Genomic DNA, 19,187 nt, shown 5'->3' on the forward strand with positions numbered 1-19,187 from the left:
CAGGCGGCCGCGCGTTTCTTCCGCTGCCCCCGATAGGGAATACAAACGGAGGAAAGGTCGGATATCGTTTTTGCCGCGTCCATCCGAGCTGCAGTTGGAGAATTCGTGTACCACAAAGGGATGGTCGCGAGGAGAATGGAGGCTGACATTTTTATTCAGCCACCGTGTCTCCAGCGTGTATTCAGGGGCGGGCGAAAAACCAGCGTGACGAAAGAGGACTCTACCTGGTCGAATTTGAAAAATTCGACGTGTCCTGGACCACAATGCCCCCGGGCACGGAACGAATCGTGTTTCCCAAACAGCGCATCCCTCACCGATACCTCGGCATCGCTCTTGCGGCGCTCTCAAAGATCGCCGCAAATGGTCGGCCGCCGGTGAAAAGTGAAAATCCACGCAATATCTCATCCGCAAAATCAGCCGGGACCGCCATTTGTCCCGTTCGATCCTCCTTCGATAACGGAAGAGAAATACGCGGCAGTTCGTTTGCTTCGCCGACGGTTACGTACTATCGATGCCTGCACTTTTCCTCGACAGGGAAAAACGATTTCAACGGAGCTAGGATTCGGACGGTTAATGAAAGAAGCTTTTTACGACGGAAGTTTAAGCGTGTCCGCGATTCCTCTCTGTCGTTGGGCTCATTAAGTCCTTCGAGCCTAGCGTGCTCGATATTCATCACGAATTCTTCTAGCTGCATCGTGCATAAGTTAAGCTAAATCAATCTCAGGTGTAAGGCGACTAATAATTCTCGGCTAATTTGTTTCAGTAATGTCGCAAGCAAGGAGATTGTAACATTTACGCGAAGACCACGCGAAATGAAATGGTACAGTTTGGAGGATCGCAAGCTTTCAAGAATCAACGTAGAGATGAACACAGAGAACGCGGTCTGTTCTCGAGTATCGCCGAATTTTTCCCAAGAACCGTCACGGTGCTCGGTCTCATTGCACGACGAAAGAGCGACCCTGTGCAACAGTAACGAACTGTCTCTCAGCGGCCAGCATGCGGCAATTAATCAAGCCGCAATAAATTAATTGCCGCTACGGCAGGAATTAATTGCCATCCCGGCAATAATTATGGCTAACGCAGAAATAATTATCGTCCGCCGGGGCGAAGCGCGTTGATCCACGCTCGACGATAATCTGCTGGTAATTCGATACGTACGTGTATCTCGATCGATCCACGGGCCACGCTCGATGGACTCTCGCTTTTAATTTCATTAAAAAGAGTCGCGACGATAAATAAATCGGCGCGGAACGGCGGGCGATGCTCGAGCGGATTAATGCATCTGGGAGCAGAGAGACGGCAGGCGAAATATTGCGTCCCCTGCGATCGTTCCGCGCAATTTTATTGTCACTCTGACGCGGATACTGTTTATTAATTCGAGTACTAATTGCGCCGAGGACGCAGTAAATCGTTCGGGAGTCGAAGACCTCCCGTTCGCAAACGAATCGATGCATTTTAATTTTTAATATCCATTACCGCGCCGAGAAAGTTTCTGCTCGTATGACGCTGGTATGATAATGAACCGTAAAAATTGTAGAATACCGATGAAAGTTTCGATCGAAATATGTGCTTGCTCAAGACGCTCAATTCATTACAATGCCACTGTGCGGTGAAATAGCATCGCTATGACATTCAAGAGTTCTGTAGCGCAGATAAGCTGGGTCTCATATTAGGAGAGATCGTCATATTCGGCTACTTTACCCTAATACATTTATTTTTGTCCAAGAAAATATAGTTATCTTACTCATAATCGAGGCAGTGAGAGCAACAACGGATTAACCCACATTTTTTCGAAATTGAATTAGTAGTAATAATGTATTCCAATAGGCTCTACTAATCATATAAAATAGGAAAAAAAAATTTCAATGCGGGTTATTCCGCTGTTGCTCTCACTGCCTCAATTAGTCTCTTTTCGTAAATTGTAACAACTTGCCCCTGCTCGGGACACGTCGATGCAACATGTCTCGACCTCCAAAATGTTTTTTTTTCAAGGTCATGGTTTTCGTTTAATTATATGTGATAGCGATCATCGGTAGAGGAAAGTACGTACTTTAAGTGAGAGTCATTGGTAGTATTGAAAATGGAATGCAAAAAAAAATAAAAAATAAACAGCGGAAAAATGTCGCAACTAGCCCAGGTCGCTCCTACCTTGAGAGATCCATGAAAATGTATGTTTTATGCGGTCAGACACCTCAATATTTCAATCTCCCGCGATATCTCGTCGCGAATTCGAGCGTGTATACTCCTGAACGTGCAACTTCCGCTGGTAGAAAGATGGGAGGGTGCTGCAGCGAGTATCAGAATGAAATCTCGAAGGCTAATAAATACTCTGTTATCGCGCGATGCTAGCCGAGAAACCGAGTTTCCTCCCTTCGATCTACGAAACTATACGGGGTGAACCTGCGAAATCCCAATCATATCCCTCCGGCGATACGTGTCACGAAACGTATCCACTTGACAGGAACAGCGGAGGTTGAAAGAAGCTGCGGACGAATGAATAGTATGAAAATACATTCGAGATACGGTGCGCAGAACAATGTGTCGCCCGAGCAGGCCCTAATTGTATTACAAAACGAGTCTGTCAGGGCCCTCGGGATTCGTTATTTCGCCAACATCTACGGGTAGGTGCGCAGTCGAGTACCGCCGTGCGTCGTGTATCCGCATCCGCACGGCGAAGCACGCTGCGTGTATCTACACTTAATAAAGCAGAGGTGTGGAGTTCCGCGATAGCGGCTCGCGGAAGTTATGTCCGACCGGAATCGCTGTTAGGTCCCTGCCTGGCAACGTTTGTTGAATTATTGCCCGGTAAACGCTGCGCATAATCCGACGACGCCCGCCACTCCCCCGTTTCCCCCGGCTGCTTACGATTTAAACGATAATCAGTTTTAATTCAGTTTTACTTCGCGACGAACTCTCTGCGCGAAGACAGATGGTTTATCCGAGTGGAAATTTATTGCGGCAGGGGGGAGTACGCGAATATGCTCGAGTAATTTTGAGTGGCGAGGCGCAGCCTGCGCGCATATTTAACAAAGCAAATACTTAAAGCGCGCAGATAGGGAAGGAATTACGGCGAGCCTGTTCTCCGCGGCTTTCATCGCTCGTCGATCTTCGAGAACAACGATATCAGCTCCTCGAGCGGAATTTTTGCGGCGGCCCGGAGCGCGTACGTTTACCCCTGATTAAATCATTTCATTGAATACGGCTGACTGGTTCCCGGTGCGATCTGCGAACGAGATTGCGTCCATGCGGAGGGAGCTCGAACGTCAGATAAAGTCTGATAGATGCTCTTGGACGATTTCCACCGTGACCTATCTGCGGGCATTACTCAAGGCCTCTCGCGTGATTTCGCGTGATTATCGTCCGGTGATAATGAGACCGCCCTGGGAGAAAAATGTGCCGGAAGATTGCAGCGATTTCTTGGGATCGAATTTTGGAAATGGTTTTGTCTGTGAGACTCGAGGGGGAATATCGAGTGGGAGAGTGAAAGCACGGAGGAAAGTGGGAAAGACCCAATAGAACAGCGCTCCTCGCAAGTGCCCCGAGGGAGGCCGCTTATCAAAATCAAATTGGCACCTTCTTTTCCATGCTAATGGCGCTGGGTAGCTCGATACACCTTAAATCGATACGTACACGGCAGCCGGGGCCGGTCTACCCGTTATCGGCTCAGCCAATTATTCTTAAAGCGATAGCATCTTAATGAGAAAAAAATCAGCCGCGTGATCGCGAAAATGATAGCGTCGAAAGTCGCTAAAGGCGCAACGCCGCGTCGATAATATTCCTTTAGAGGGAAATTGGGCTGCCACGCAACCGCCTGGCAACGCGCTAATTCGCCGCCGATAATTTCCCATTGCGTCAGGGGCTAATCAGCCGGCACAGTCGCGGGTCCGAGGCATTACCATTTCACTGGGGAGCCAGCCATTAAATTACCCGCGAAAACAAATACTTAATTCCGCGTACGGGCTCGCCCTGCCCTTCTCGCTCCCAGCGGCCAGAGGCTTCTGTTTCGGCCGAGCGCAGGGTACCTACAATTAAAATCCACGGGCTAGTTAATCGGCTCCAGATGCAGCCGGTCGCGAGGAGTGGCTGGTCGCAACGGCTCGACGAATGAGAGCGGCCGTTCGCGAATCGATTCGAGTCGCGGGGTGCAGCTAAGCAAGAGCCCTACGGAGAATACTAACGAGCGTGTGGACGCTCGTTAAGGCGAGAATGCGAGGTAGCAAGGCAGCGCGCGTTAACGAAATTTACGAAGGGGGCTGCTGGTAACGAGTCTGGGTTTCTTGGCCACGGATCGCCAATCGGGACCCAGAACACACTTAATCCCGCGATCTCCAGATTCGCTGCGAGGGGACGGGATGGAAGGCAGGGTGGGCTGATCCGTCTTGGAACAAAGAACTCGGAAGGCTTTGCAAGGGTACGCTGCGTTTCTCAAGCAAGAAGAAACGGAGGAGAAAGGAGGGTAGGCTGATCTACCCCTCGTTCCTACGAGTGTCAAGTTTTTCTACGCGTGACAACCGCTGATCCAAGTCACTCCTACCCTTTTAATTCCCATAAGCGACAATTGCCATTGAAGGAGGCCGTAAAAGGTATCGCGCGCGTCTTCGTGGCCAGATACTATCCCGGTAGGATTCGATCGGATTAGCATAGGTTTCCGCGTTCTCCCATGGAAAAGGCGCGTGGTGAATCCGAAATTACTCGGTAATAAATTTCGCCGGAACAGAAAAAAAAAGACGGAGGGACCGATATCGCGGCGCCTGCTCGTACATCGAACCAGCCTCAATAATTAATCTCTCAAAGAGTCGGGTGAAAAAATGTCTCCAGTAACGGTACCTGCATGCCGCCGTGAACGAAATTCACGACCAGCATCGCCTTGTGGACGAAACTTTTTAATCGTCGTCGATGCTAGGTCGGAGGAGTCGCGTGAAGTAATTAGCATCTCTCTCGCCGGTGTCCCGTGCATACGTTATTAACGTTATCGCCCAATAAACGCGTCGAGTGAAAGCTACAAGTGTAAGGGCACCTAGATCCCTATCGATCATCGCCTCGTCTGATAATCTCCTGAGTGGAGTGGAAAAGGAGTCGGGCGTCTCGCGAGGAAATCGTCTCGGCTGGATAGGGGAAGTTAACCGTACGTGTCACGCGCACCGATCGATGTTAACGCACTTTAACTTCACCTGACCGACGATTTACGAGCTGACATTCTTTTTTCTTCCCCCGGTATACGTCATATCCGCTCAAAGATCGGCCCATAATGAAGCTTAACGATCGCCTCGAGAGCACGTTGACGCGCGGCCGAGATCCTCTCACGAACCCGACGAAAAATGAATACGTGATTCACGGCGCGCATGCACGCCACCTTTTCGAGGGAGAAAAAGCGGTGCAGGGAATCGATATTCCCGGTGGTAACGTCCCCGCGTGCAAGTCGGACGTCTGCATCTCCTTCCAGGTATAGTCACTCGTTATCCAACCGCATTCTAGATTCTAGTTGACGATTTTCGGAGTATTATTCATTTGATCCTGGCGCGGTACGAGTAATTGGGGTTTGCTTGTTTCATTTTACTAGTATTCCCAGCCAAGCAAATGGAGCGTGGTCACACGAAATTCTACCGCACCCTTTCTGGGTTCGGTACAGATAAACAGGCGCGAAGGCGATGAAAAATTGCTCGAGGAACTGTTTCAATCTCCATCCGATTAAGAATGCACGCAAATTGTTGGCAACTTCACTCGAATCCCCCTATAACTCAGCATTAAAGATAAAATTGCCTAGATAGGGCTATACAATGTTCCGAATGGGCATTGTTACAACAGCGTATTACCGTAATAGCGGCGATCATAGGGTGGTTGCCGCGATGGCTCGCAATTGATTTATCCACTGGCCGGGAAATGATCGCGGCCACGCAGCCAACGATCGAGGGAGGCAGAAGAAGTGGTGGGCAAGAGCGACGAGCGCTCGGGAGAGTAGCGCGGGGATCATAGCGATAGGGAAAGGAAGAGAGGCAGAAACGGTAGAACGAACCGATCGAATTGGCGAAGGGAACTCGCGCGAGGAAACCGGCCAGCTCGAACGAAGGGGGAGAGAAATAGAGGAGAGAATAGCGGCGGCCAGGGGGCGAAGAGAAGAGAAGAAGAGCTAAACGTGTCAGGAGCTAAGAGCCGGATCACCTAAGAGCAGCAGATAGAGGAATCAGAAAGAACAGGCGGAACGTGCTGGGGACAGAGAAACGCGGGAGGAGAGACGAAGAACAATCTGGAAAGCCAACGCGATAACCCCCGTAGAGGGGATAAATCGAGTGCGAGCAAGAGCAAGACGAACGTTGCACCGCGCCGTCCGACTAAAAAGGACAAGCGAGCGCAGGGGCAGCGTACTGGATCACCAGCGAGCGGATAGAGGAGCCCGGAGTAAAACGGAGAACGTTCCGTCCAGGTGGAACTGGGAGAAGGTCGGCGAAGAGAGGGGGCAGAGGTAAACACCGAGAGACTGGAGGCCTGCGCGAGCAAAGTGGGGACGAGGAGGCCTGAGCGCGCAACTGGGACAGCTGGCAGAAACTGATGGAGAGAAGGAAAGAGGGACACGTCGGAGCGTGAGGAGGGGAAAGCGGGTTCTGGGTTACCTATCAGCAGTTGGCTCCGCGGGGTGGTGGAAAGCTGGGCGTTACGGGTTCCGGAGTTCCCGTGACAGCCGGCAGATGTCGAGTGGACGCGCCCCTAGACAGGGTCTTCACCCCTGAAAAGGTCATTCCAGGGGCGTAGCGCTGAGGAAACGACGCCCAGGAACGCCCATCATCGGCCCTCCCGCCGCTTCCTCGCCGCAGACGCTCCGCGGCAACCAACTGGACAACCAGCCCGGCCTGGATCCACAGCGTCGCACAACGGTTCCGTTGAAACCCGCGTCTACCAGCGCCGTGCAGGACTCCACGTTCGACCGATCGTCACCTGGACCACCGTGTCCACGCCGTTACACCCCGGTCTCTGCTTCGTCTGACCTCTTGGCCGGCATCTTTGCCTCGGTTTCCTGGCCACTGGTGGCCGAGTTCAGTGCGCGTTCCTGCTGGCTCCGGGGCTACAGTGGACCTGCTTCTCCCCCGGGTTCTCCTGTTTCGCGAGGACTGTCGAACCGAGGGAGCAACGGGAAAGTGAGAGTGCGATGGATTATGGACGTATCGAGGAGATATCGAGGCGGTACGGAGGGCTAGCGGGGCTTCAAGACCTTCGTGAGAACCGCACGCTTCACTGTCAGTTGGGCTGTCAGTTGGATGAATGAGCTGGCGGCTCGGCGGGCCTGGTTCTTAGTGCGCTGCATCTGGGAAGACTGTTCACGGGGGAGGATGAAGAATGAACTCGAGAATCGTTGTGATAGCCCGTCATGAGTAGGGCCAAACAGTGTCCGTCGGCAAGCAACCCAGGGAAGAGTACTTAGTGCTTGGGGACTGAGGTAAAACGTGCACGAGAAGTTACTGTCCGGAAGAGTGCACCCCATGAGCTAAGTAGCTCGCGATACTATGCAACGATGATGCCGGGAATGTCTGCTTGATGATCGTCAGCCGATGACTGGACAGGTAACCTGCTCGAAAATGATTCCTCCGGGCAATGTTAAACGGGCGGAATCCGTTAGGTAGGTACCTGAACGAACGATTGACTCTACTTCTAAACGAGTGGTTTGAGAAGAAAAAGCATAGACGCGAGGCAATTGAGAATTGTCACGATGAAAAGATCGAGGTTATCCGAGGCGTAACTCTGCGTCGATCAACTGGGTAGAGTATCGGGGGAATTTCGTAAAGACAATCAAGGCAAAGGAAAAAAGAAATGTCGAACACGCCACCGGAATCGTCCGCTGGTTTAGATTCGAGCGATCTCCACGAGATCAGGCAGAATCACCTATCGGCCCGATTAGAGTCCTCGGACTCGGACAAACGGGAGCAGATACGAGGAAGTAACGGCAACAACCTCGACAGCGATTGCGAAAGCGACACCAGCGAGGTGTTGAGCGTCGGTAGCGAGCCGACGCCCACGAGCGTCGTCGGAATCCGTGGCTGCGGCTCGGTCCGGTATGACCAGGAATCAGCGAGCAGTCGCGGTGACTTTCGCGACGAGGAGAACACGAGGACATCGGCGACACCATCGCCTTCTAGCTCAACGAGCTGCAACGATGCGTTTTATCAACGAACCACTAATCACATCCCGGCGCCGAGCCCACCGGGTTACAGCCAGCCGCCGTCGTCGCCTACGGCGTCTTCGGTGAGGTCACCGGCATCCTCGTCGGCCACCGCCTCGTCCCCGGGTCGGCCCGAAGCCATTCAGGACGTCATAGTGCCCAGGTACCAGGCCAGTCACCCGCAACACTTGCTACCCCGATACTCGTCCAGGGAATCCGATATTCCTGACTACACGACGCGCGTGCAGCACAGCCTCGGCCACGAGATCGTTTACCCGACCGTGGAGAGGCTGCACCGAACACCGATCAGCGTCCCGCTAGTGACGAGGCTGTCGTTGTCACCGCCGTCGGCCATGACAGTTACCGGTCTTCAAGCGACTACCCCTGTCCTCCACCCCACAGCCTGCAGGGACCCTCGTGAAACCGCCTCGCTGATGCCGCATCCTGGCCAGCACTTGCATCACGCCAACAGCCACGTCCACCTACATCAGACGTCCCAGGTGCAACACGTGCCGGCGAATTCGGTGCATCAGCATCGACTCTCGGTCGGCAAGATCCTTCAGAGAGACTCCGGCAGTCCTGCCTCACCCGGGGCCAGGGAGGAGAACGGGAGAACGATGCCCGGTGCCAATGGTGTGCAGAACAATGGTATCAACAACGGTAACCACCACAGCAACCACAACAACACCAACAACAACAACTTGCAGCATCAGGCTGGCTTGAAGTTCAGTATAGACAACATCCTGAAGGCGGACTTTGGCAGGAGGATCACAGATCCTATTTCCTTGAAAAAGTCCAGGCCCAAGAAGGTCGCTTCCAGGCCCATCGACCTGACCAAGGACTTTTTGGAGTCGTCCTCCGACACCTCGGAGAAGAACAGTTCAGAAACCACCTCCACCACTAATACTTCGCCCGTTAGTGTGACCACTGGGAATCCTGCTTCCAACGCCCCTGGACCACCTGCCAGCGACGCAGGCAAGCAGTTGCCCTGGCCTGCCTGGGTCTACTGCACCAGATACTCGGACCGACCTTCGTCTGGTGAGTTCTCTTCGCCTTTTTGTTTTCTAAACGAGACTACAGTATCGTATCGTCTCTAATTAGTGTCATTAACATCTGTAGATCGTAGACAAGAAAAACTCTTACTACCCGACTCGCAGCGTGTACGGGTCGAGTATACCGATACTCTGAGCTTGCCGAGTAACCAGCGAAGAGAGTGCTCGCTTGGTAACGTTCGACTTATGAAAGACGCGATAATCCCGCGATTGCTTTGCAAGTTCAGAAGGTAGATTTTCATCGAATGGGAAATAATTATTGCTCACGGCGAAAGGTCACTTAACGCGATCGGTTGCTTTTTCCTATGCTCGATCGTGATCCACGTTCAATTTACTCCCGCGAAAGTTGGCAAAGTGTACTTAACGTTCGACCGATTTTTACGGAGGAACATGAGCGGCGAAATGTTCCGCGGATACACGTTCATTGTCAGAAGGCAATTGCCTAATGACAGACTTTCTCATTAGAGCAGTATAACGGGCCAGAGTGCATCGACGTATAAATTTCTTTTGCATGAGAGAACTTATTTCACGCCCAGGGAGAAACAGCTTCTCGTTATTATGTAAGCGAACGTTCGTTGTTTGGTAACTGCTCCGTCACGATCCCGACAATTTTATTTAGGCTATCGATTGTTGTATTCCACATACTTTTCTTGCGGGCAACGGCTAGCTAATTATCCCACAGTTCTTGCAATAGCACGCGTCGTGACGATATTCCCGGCATAAATAAAACTTGTCCGAACCCCGCTCGAGTCTGATCTATACACGAGATAGACGATCGCTGACTTTTAATTGAGATATTAATAACTGATCGAGGCTTAGAGAATAAAATTTAGTAAAACGAGACAGTAACAGACAACACTGCGTCATTAATCGATTAAGACCTACTAGTAACACGGCGTTTAATTGCTTTACAAGACACTCGTACGATAATTATGCCGAGACGCCTAAAGAATTATGCGCGGAAGATTCGACTCCCAGTATTCACGTTCGATCAATCTCCATCTCTGAATATTCAACGAGCTCTCGAAGCATTCTTCTGGTTCCAGCCGAACGCGTGCACACTTACCATCCCAGAGGCATAATTAAAGATTTACTTTGTCGCGCGTAGTCGTCTCATTGGAATTGTTTCCCCGGTTTCGCTTAGATGGATGATCCTTTCAAGCGACACAGGAAAACGTGTAATTACTTTACCCGCGAACCGAGTGCCAGCTTGATGAATGGTAGAAAACGTTCCTTCGTGTCACTCATATCTGATATACGCTCATTGTCAGGAAACAATTGTTAAGCGCTCGGAGGAATAAGCTGCTCTCTGCCCCATAAATCAACCGCGATATTCAACCAACTATTTCTCGGCTTTGTATCGCGGACAACAATTTCCTATAGGTCATTCAGTTGTCGTATTCTTATGCAAACCATCGGTAAATAATTGCACCCTATTAGAACGCTTTTCTGTTTCACCCGGCGCGCTCGGCGAGCGTCTTTCCAACGGTGTCCCCCGGTCGGTCTGCCTATTCTCGCTCTGTCCACCGTGCGCCGCGGATGCGTGTTCCGTGAAAATTATTACCGTCCGCTCGATATCTCGTATTGTGTTAGAAAAAAATCCGGACAACCTAACTGGCCCGCCGCGCCGTCGCGTTGCAACCCTATTGTATTTTAATGGTTTTGCCAGGCGCAACGGGGAAACGGATAATGCCACGAACTTCTCACAGCGCGTTTTTTCCCGTTGACGAACGCGCTTTCGCGCGCTTTCCATACGGGGCGAGCCGCTGGAATATGTTATCGCGGATCTACCTCGCAGTTTCTGGTATCGAGGAGCATTTAGCTGAGCATACAGCTATCCTGTTAACGGGAGAACACTGGTTAATTGATCTTTAATTATTTTCTGCCGAAATGCTCCAGTTAAACAGCTAAACGGCGTTCGACTTGAACTCGATACCCGACGAATGTCCCTAGAGTGTTCGGTGCAAATGAAATGAATATTCCATTTGTACAAGTGCAGAGTGAAAAGAGGGGACAGCGATGCTCCGTTGTGATACGGAGCTCGACAGACGGCCGTCCCGGTACGAAATGTTTCTCCCGCGCGTTCTTATTGTCAACACGCCTCGCAAATGAAGTCGTACGGCCGGCGGAACACATAAAAGTGCTAAATTCTCGATTAATAACCGGTAGATTTTTGCCGGGGCCGGTTCCACGCGACGAGTTTCGCCGCGAACCAGCGACAATATTAGATCACGTTCCTATTATGTCTTTACAGCGCATAATTTCGCGGCCGACAGATAAATAGTCCGCTGAAACGGCAACGATAATGCTTAATCACTGTTATTGCGGGATATCGCGTAACGAGAGGCGCGTGTTCTTTTTGCGCTCTCGCGTGCGCCAATATCCAGCGGCCGTGCCCAGCATCGATTTCCAAGGAAACGAAAAATTAACGCGATCCTGGCCCGGGCAGAATGGATTTCCTGCGATCGCCCCTGCGTATATTATCGCCGTTGGGTCGCTTTATACGGCCAGTTTCCCTAGGGTAAAAGTAGCCAGCGGGCTGGCAAGAAATATCGCGTTCGATCTGGTTCTCCACCGGTGGCTTTATAATTTAGCGCTCTCCTAGCCCGCGAAAAATGCTCGATGGTGTTAATGGCGTGTATTTTATCGCTGCTCGTCGCACCGCTCGGACGAACCGACGACGCGTGATACATCGAGCACCGCGTTATCACGGGGAATAAATTTGTTGCGGACCGTCTTCGCCCGACGCTTTACGGTTCCCCGATAAACACAAAAGCCGCGCCGCCGCGCTGCAACGCCGAGGATACGCCGAAGAGGAGGCCGGCGTGAATTTTTCCACGTGCGATCATCGCGAGGGCAATTAATACAGCGGTCTCTCGCGGTGCTCTACCCCGGCCGCGGATTATGCAACGTCCGCGTGGCTGGAGAAATTGTTTCGCGCATTCGCTCATTAAGGAAGCCGCTCGTGAATCGCTGGATATTAGACCATAACGTTTAACTCGCTGGCTCGCGCGCGACGGTCGATCTCCTCGATACTAGGCGATACCTCGACGAGCCAGCCGCGGATCTGGCAGCGACAAACTTCTCCCGCTAAAAAGGCACGCTAACGGCTTTGTCCCGCCGCCGTGGAATATATTAATTACCAGGTACGCCGCGGCGAGCAAGGAAACTGCTGGGTATCGCGCGTTACATCCATTTACGGAAAGTTATGGTTAATTAGTTTTCTGGGCTGAGTATGTAACGCACACGGAAGATAGTTCCATTAACGTGGCGGCCGGCCACGATTCATGCCACGGTGGGAAAGGCGCAACGAGATCGTTGCTCGAGATGCATCGATGATCGAGAAAAACGGAGTAGATTCGACACCGTCGGTTGACGCCGAGAAAGGGGCTGGATGCTTGTTGCGATTGGCCGAACCGATGCGCAGCACTTGCAAGCGGAGTCAGCGTTACAGATATTTGGGGGCAGCGGCAAAATTTTGATAATAGAAGTTGTAAAGGCTCCACCCTCTGACAATTTCGTGAACGAGTCCCTTGGATTCCCAAACAAAGAAAACGAGAGCGTGTGCGATCGTTAATATCAATTCCCAGCCACGGAACGAGATCTGTACCGCATTGCATAATTAAAGGAGCGATCGAGGCCGCGGGCGATCAGCCGATAAAAAGGTAGTGCTCGCTATATAGCGATAAATCAAGCTTTAACGAAATGTTCGCAGCGAAATAAAGAGACATTAATTTGCAGGCCTGGTTCTCGTCCTTGCTCTCTCCTTCTAGCCAACCGTGGCTCTTTCTCTCGTTGAACTGATTGGTCGAGACAAGCGATGCATGTACATGGTATCTATAAGATCGACAGACTTATAGACATGTCAGGAATATCGCGCTCCATTTTTCAATTAAAGAGCCTATGTACTACGTGGTGCAAATTATCGAATTTCTCCATTCACAATGGAGGATTCTAACGGCGATATTACGGAGAAGATTATTGTGAATATCAGAGAGATAGTTGAACATCGTTCACGCACGTCTGAATCACTCTGCGCTCCATACGTGCAGGCACACGTGCGACGAGGTAGGCTACGTGTGTCGAAGAGCGAGAGCTTGCTCCATATCGGGCAGCCTCGTGGGATCCATCGATCTTATTAAGGTTAAATCGAAGGTGCCTCCCGTTCTCCGCGGCCGAGCACGATAACAAACCCGGCCAGAGCCAACCACCACCATCCGCGTAGACTAGCGGCGGGGTCCCTGCGGCCTAGACGTGGCTACAGATACCTATGAATGGCTTCCGTTCGTTCCAGATATCGTAAAGTGTATTTTCAGATAGTGGCGGCGGGATAGGTTGGAACGATCGTTTTCGTCTCGCGTCGTGCTACAAATGGCGGTATTGTGTTACCGGCGTGGACGCGGAGATTTGTTAAGACCCGGCGAAACTCGTGGCTGACACGCGATGAGAAATCTCCCCGCGATAAATACCGCGGAGATTTATCGATCCCATTCGAGAGACGGTGGACGTGGTTCGCGGTTCGTGGTGTAACGGGGAACGATGGACTTGGCCGTTAACGGTGGGGCTTGCAGCGCTTGCACTCTCGAGCGATCGGTCGTTGCGATCGTAACGTTCTTTCCTATCGGTCCCCGTTGCCTCTGATTTCTATTGATACAGCTGATTTAGTGCGACAGATCGTTTTCTTGATAAATCGCTCTTTCCGAGCTTTCCACCGTTGTTGAATAGATTTCCGCCCGCAGGACTGCCGCGATGTTAATCGCGCTAATTATCCAGGCTCCCAGAAATCCCGATCGACGTGCAGCGACAGTAAAGGAAACAGAGTGCTTCCGTTCGGTCGGACGTTGTTCTTTTCCCCTCCATACGTGGAACCATTAAAACAAAATCACTTCTAACGACGTATTAACGACTACTGTAATTATCATTCTTGTCTGATCGCGAGGCTCCGCTACCATGTCATCACGCGTGCCTCGAGCCAACAGCCCGCAGCTTCGACCCTCCTTTTCTCTCTTTCGCATCGACGGGTCGACGGTGGAAAATCGGAGATCGCAGCCACGGGGGCCCCCGTGCGGATGGAGCGGGGCTTCGACACGAGAACGGGAACTGTCGAGGCGTCGGTTAGCGCCGTTCCTCTCGTATCAGCGAAGAGAAATTACGCTGTCGGCGACGAATGGAAGCGTAATGACGCGACAAACGTCCACGCGCGAATAATTAAGGAGGCGCGGCCGCGAGTTTGCACGCGAATTGCGGACAGCTCTATCGTTAGACGCGATTGCGTTACCGCGAACCGTGTTTTCCACTCGGGTACTCGCGCTCTGGAAACTTTTTCAGTGCCTCTGGCCGACAAGCGGATTTAATTGGAAGCGGTCGCGCGAAGACCACCAAGTGGATGCGATATTCCATTCGATCCGAATACCCAGCTATCAAAATCGACGAGTGTGCGCCCCTTGTCCCGGTTGCGTGACGCTGCGTTATTTCCCACGCGTTCGATCAACCTCGCTAAGTCCATCAATTAACGTAAACGCGCAGCGCCGAGGAGCGAGGCAGTCGTTAAAATCTCGTTGCATTAATCCGGGACGAGGCTATCGCGAAAGAAATCGGCGACATCGGGAACGATACCGTGGCTTTCTTTAACGCGGTGCCAGACCGTCCGGCGGAGAGAACGAGGAACGTTTCCAAGGCAGAACCGTCGCGAAACGGCACGTCCATTGGGCGATTAACAAGCCGGCGGATGGCACCGCGGGGGATCCATTCGCTGGCCCCAGAATGTTGCTTCGTCTTTCAAATATCCCTTGACTTATGGGCGTAACGCGCCACGGAGCAAACTTTTACACGGTCACTGCGCCGATAAGCACCGCCAACGCCATTCCCTTCTCTCTTCCTGTCTTCCTCGCCGCGGAGAAGACGGGCCCCGAGATTATCTGCCATTCGACTCGATTACAGTTGACGTTCGGCCGGGCAGCGGGGCGCGTTTCAGCGAACCCTCCAGGGGAATTGAAAATTTTCGGGGGACGACTGTCCCTTGCCCCAACACCGAGTGCTATAAACTACTTAAGTAGGGTGCGCGACCGTGGCTTTCCTCCGTGTATTTGCGGAAACACGAGGTATTGACGAGCACACCAATGATCTCTTGTGCCGGACTAATACAGCGGGGCTATATTCGATTCTCCGTACGCTTAAATGTTGACAAACGATCGGGGCGCGATGGAACGTAGAAGGAAGCGAGAGACGAGCTTTCGTGCTTAGCCAGGGCGAAGCGGGCGACTTTGATGAATCAGGTTCCTGCTTTCTTTGACGATAATTTGAACGTAACAGCGTGAAAGATACGAGCGTAATATTGCGTAATTAATAACGCCAGCGTTGCCACGGCGCGGGGTTCCGAAGCATTTAACTTTTAAATTAATTGTGCGCGAGCCTTGCTCGTCCGTGCTCGCGTGGTTCTTGCCGGTGCCGCGTGCTTTTCCGCAGTTAATAAGCAGCCGAATGAACACCGCGGGCCCGCTAATGAGAATCAGCCCCGACGGACGTGGGACGGACAGTTTGTAGGCATAACGTCAACACACTCCTGGCCGACGCGACGCACGTAAAGTACGTATCCCCGTGCGAGCGGGGCAGATCGAATTCGTCGGCGATCGGTCGCGTCCTGCGGGCAGGCAACAACAGAGGACCCATTAGTGAAAGGAAGTCGTAGCTCGGGCAGCGGGCACCCAGTCACCGGGATTGAGCCAACGAAGAAATCGCATTGCTGAAACGCGGGGAATGCCACCGACGGCGGATTACTTCACGTTGAAATAATATGGCCGACGATTATCCGGCCAGGGATTTTCTGCCATTAAATCAATTAAGATCCCTTTAACGAGCTACCGTTTTCTTTCGGCGAGCTTTTCTTTCCCGCGGTGCGCGCACGCACGAAACGTTTGAGGCTTCTTCGACGGTACCAATCGCGCGAGATGCCGGCGATTAGCTCTCCGTTACGAAATACACGATCCACGGTAATAGGTTTACTTTGGTGCGTCGCTCGAAAAGGATCTACGGCAGAGCACTCCATCGGCAGGGGTGATCGCACTCGCCGGTGCGGGATCCGCGTGCGTACGAGGCACGGGACCACAACCGTTTCGCTCGGGACAATAAAACCTCCACCGCCCCCGACGGTATTGCTAAAGGTATCAAGATTCGTTCGCCGGGCATTTATCATACGGTCGATTGAGTTCGCAGAAACGGAATTTATGATAATTATTTTCCGAGAAATTCCGCCGGGCCGTTGCGCGCCGGCTAATGATGCTTCAACGCCGGCTACAAATCGAGACGCGTAGGTGGCCCCCGGAAGGAAGTTGATCGTCATACGTCTTTACGAGCGCGCGATTAAGCGTGGTCGAGTACATCAATCTCTTCAGGGTCACCCCGTACGAATGACCCAGAGCACGGAGGATGCTGATTACCTCTCGCCTGTACGCTGAACGCGAAACTCTTCGGCGGGCATTCAACGAGACGGCAACCCGTCTAACAATTTTCCACGTTCAATCGCCACGATTCGAATCGTCCAATGGACCCGTAAATCGCCGGTTAAACGCCTCGTTTTCGATATGCCACGCGTTTTACGACTAAATTACCGTCCATTGTGCGCGACTCCGGAGAATCCAGGGAACCGGCCGTGGCGAAGAGAACGTTCCGCCGCTTGATTAATGGAAAAGCTGGCGAAATCGTTTGTAAGAAAGCAGCGCGCGCGTGTACGCAACAGTGGCCCCCTCCGGGCTCACCGAAACGAATAAATCACTGCACGAGGAAGCGTTTAAGCGACGAATGCGGGCCGGAAGTGGACCTGTTGTCGACGAGAACGACACGACGAACGCCTCTTCTCGTCTGGTTCGAGCGTACACGCTGCGCTCGCTTCGGTGACGGGTGTAGGTGTATTATATGATCCCTCGTTGAAAAGGGGGAGGAAAGAGGGGGTGAGCAGAGAGGCTTATAACCATGTACGTGGGTGGGCCGCCTCGTGTCTCGGATTCTTCTGGCACGAGGGGTATTCCCTTAAAGCGTGGAGACACGTGGCACCGTTCACAGATTCGGTAAATTATTAACGAGATTTTCTGTCCGGTCGCCACCATTTTTCGTCCGACGTCTGTATTATCGCGACTCCACGGACCCCTGGCCACCACGGGATCCTCTCCGTGGTGGGGATTCTCGCTTTCGAGCGTTGCTCGATCCTCGTTACCTACATAAAAATTCGTAGATTTGTAATTAAGATTGGAGCACGGGTGTACAAGCTATTCCTCTGATTTATTCCATGTTTCTCATCTTACTTACAGCTGTACGTGTGCCGACGAATTATTAAATACACTGCAGAGATCATCCCAGTGATTTATAACACACGTCACAGCGCGGTTGGCGCGGTTTCCGTTTTCCACGGTTTTTATAATTTCGTTGCCCGCGCGCAGGCGAGTGTTTATACCTCGCCTAACGCTGGCCGACCAAGCTGAGCCGCTAATCGCGGCGCGCGAGCTACGTACGTCTATATTATTATCGACAATATAATAAAGAAGTCAGCCGCCGATAACGAACGACACCATTACGGGAAGGATCGGGATATTTATTGAAGGAACAGTGCAACCGGTCTGGCGACTCTCGCGGCAGACGAGCCGAGTCAATAGCTCAGGGTAGCCGCGGCCGATCCGTCGTTTCATTACGTCACGCATACAACGAGACGCGGACGTGTTGCGTGCGGTATTGTTAACGAGATTGCGGAAATTGTTATGCGGAAAGGCAGCCAGGGGAGATGCAGTAATCGATGCTGTCCATACCTCGTTGCACGCGACCGTGTATAGCAATAGCATCTAATAGAAAAAATAAAAGAAACGAAAACATATAATTCAATCCTGCGAGACTATCCCCGCTGAAGGAAACCGGGGTATGCCGCAATTACCTTCCTCCATAGAAATGAGAAGCACGCCTGACGTTCGCCGACGCATGAACCAAGACGAATCGTCGCTCGATGACTGCCGAGCCAGGGTGCTTCTCGATCGTCCCTCGATTGCCCCGGACGAGGGTCGCTAGCAAATTGAAGCCCGACTTCCTGACGATCCCGATGGCAAGAATCTGCTGCGCGCCGCGCGACGCGACGTGTCGTCGGCGAACGCAACGAGATCCCCGCCAATGACGGATGACGTACGGTCGGGGCGAACGAAAGGGACGGAACGGCTGAATCGAGAGGAAAGTCGCAACCGGTCCGGCGAGTTCGCGGAAGGCGAGACAAAAAGCCGCTGGCGGGATCAAAAATATCCGATCACGGTGATCGGGCGCGATCGTTAGCCGGTAGTCAGGTGGAAATTTGTTGCGCGGAGAGGTCGCGCAACCGCAGATCCGCGCGACGATATCGGCGGACGCCAGTACACGTGGTGTCGCGTACAGTCCCATGCTGCACCTTCCACGATGCCAAGTATCGACACACTCCTGTAGACATTACGGTTTATGGCTCCAGTATGCTGCAGTGACGTCAGGTCTCTGCGGTGGCTCCCTTCGGGAAGTGCCACCTTCGTGGGATAAGATGAAGAATGAGTAGGTAATCAAGTGATTCCTATGTACCTACATACTCGGGATCTGTCGCAATTGGGGAATACAACCCCGGTTATTATTTACTATCCCGGTATTGCGGGATTTTCTGAAGTCTATCTCGGGATTCCGGGACTGATCCCGCGGTTGGGTAATAGAAAATTTCAGGAATTAAAATGATTTATTATATTTTAGAATTCTGAATCTTTATTTAAAGTAAACAAACTTGCTTTTTGTCATTAGTCTCAAACATGAACTAAAATCGAAGAGGTCATTCTAACAAGCAACACGAATATTTCTGTATCTTGGAAAGAGGGTCTGAGAGGAGAAGCGTTTGTGCTTACCTACGCGCTTGTTTCATTCTGTATCCTGACATCGTACGCAAGGAGTACATGCATCGTACAATGTACTCTGCGTGCATACGTTACGGAGTCACAGAATAA

General features: G+C 52.0%; 1 protein-coding gene across 1 annotated transcript in view; it reads left to right on the forward strand.

Annotated features, from left to right (window-relative positions):
- The first annotated feature begins 6,341 nt into the window (after positions 1 to 6,341).
- The window catches only part of LOC143369480 (uncharacterized), a 65,368-nt gene continuing 52,522 nt past the window's right edge, over positions 6,342 to 19,187 (forward strand). The window contains exon 1 of the mRNA XM_076813499.1: positions 6,342 to 9,187. Within this exon, the coding sequence (XP_076669614.1) occupies positions 7,801 to 9,187 (1,387 nt within the window). The 5' untranslated portion in view covers positions 6,342 to 7,800. The remainder of the gene's footprint in view (positions 9,188 to 19,187) is intronic.

The sequence above is a fragment of the Andrena cerasifolii genome, chromosome 5, assembly GCF_050908995.1.
Source record: "Andrena cerasifolii isolate SP2316 chromosome 5, iyAndCera1_principal, whole genome shotgun sequence".
Classification (NCBI taxonomy): domain Eukaryota; kingdom Metazoa; phylum Arthropoda; class Insecta; order Hymenoptera; family Andrenidae; genus Andrena; species Andrena cerasifolii.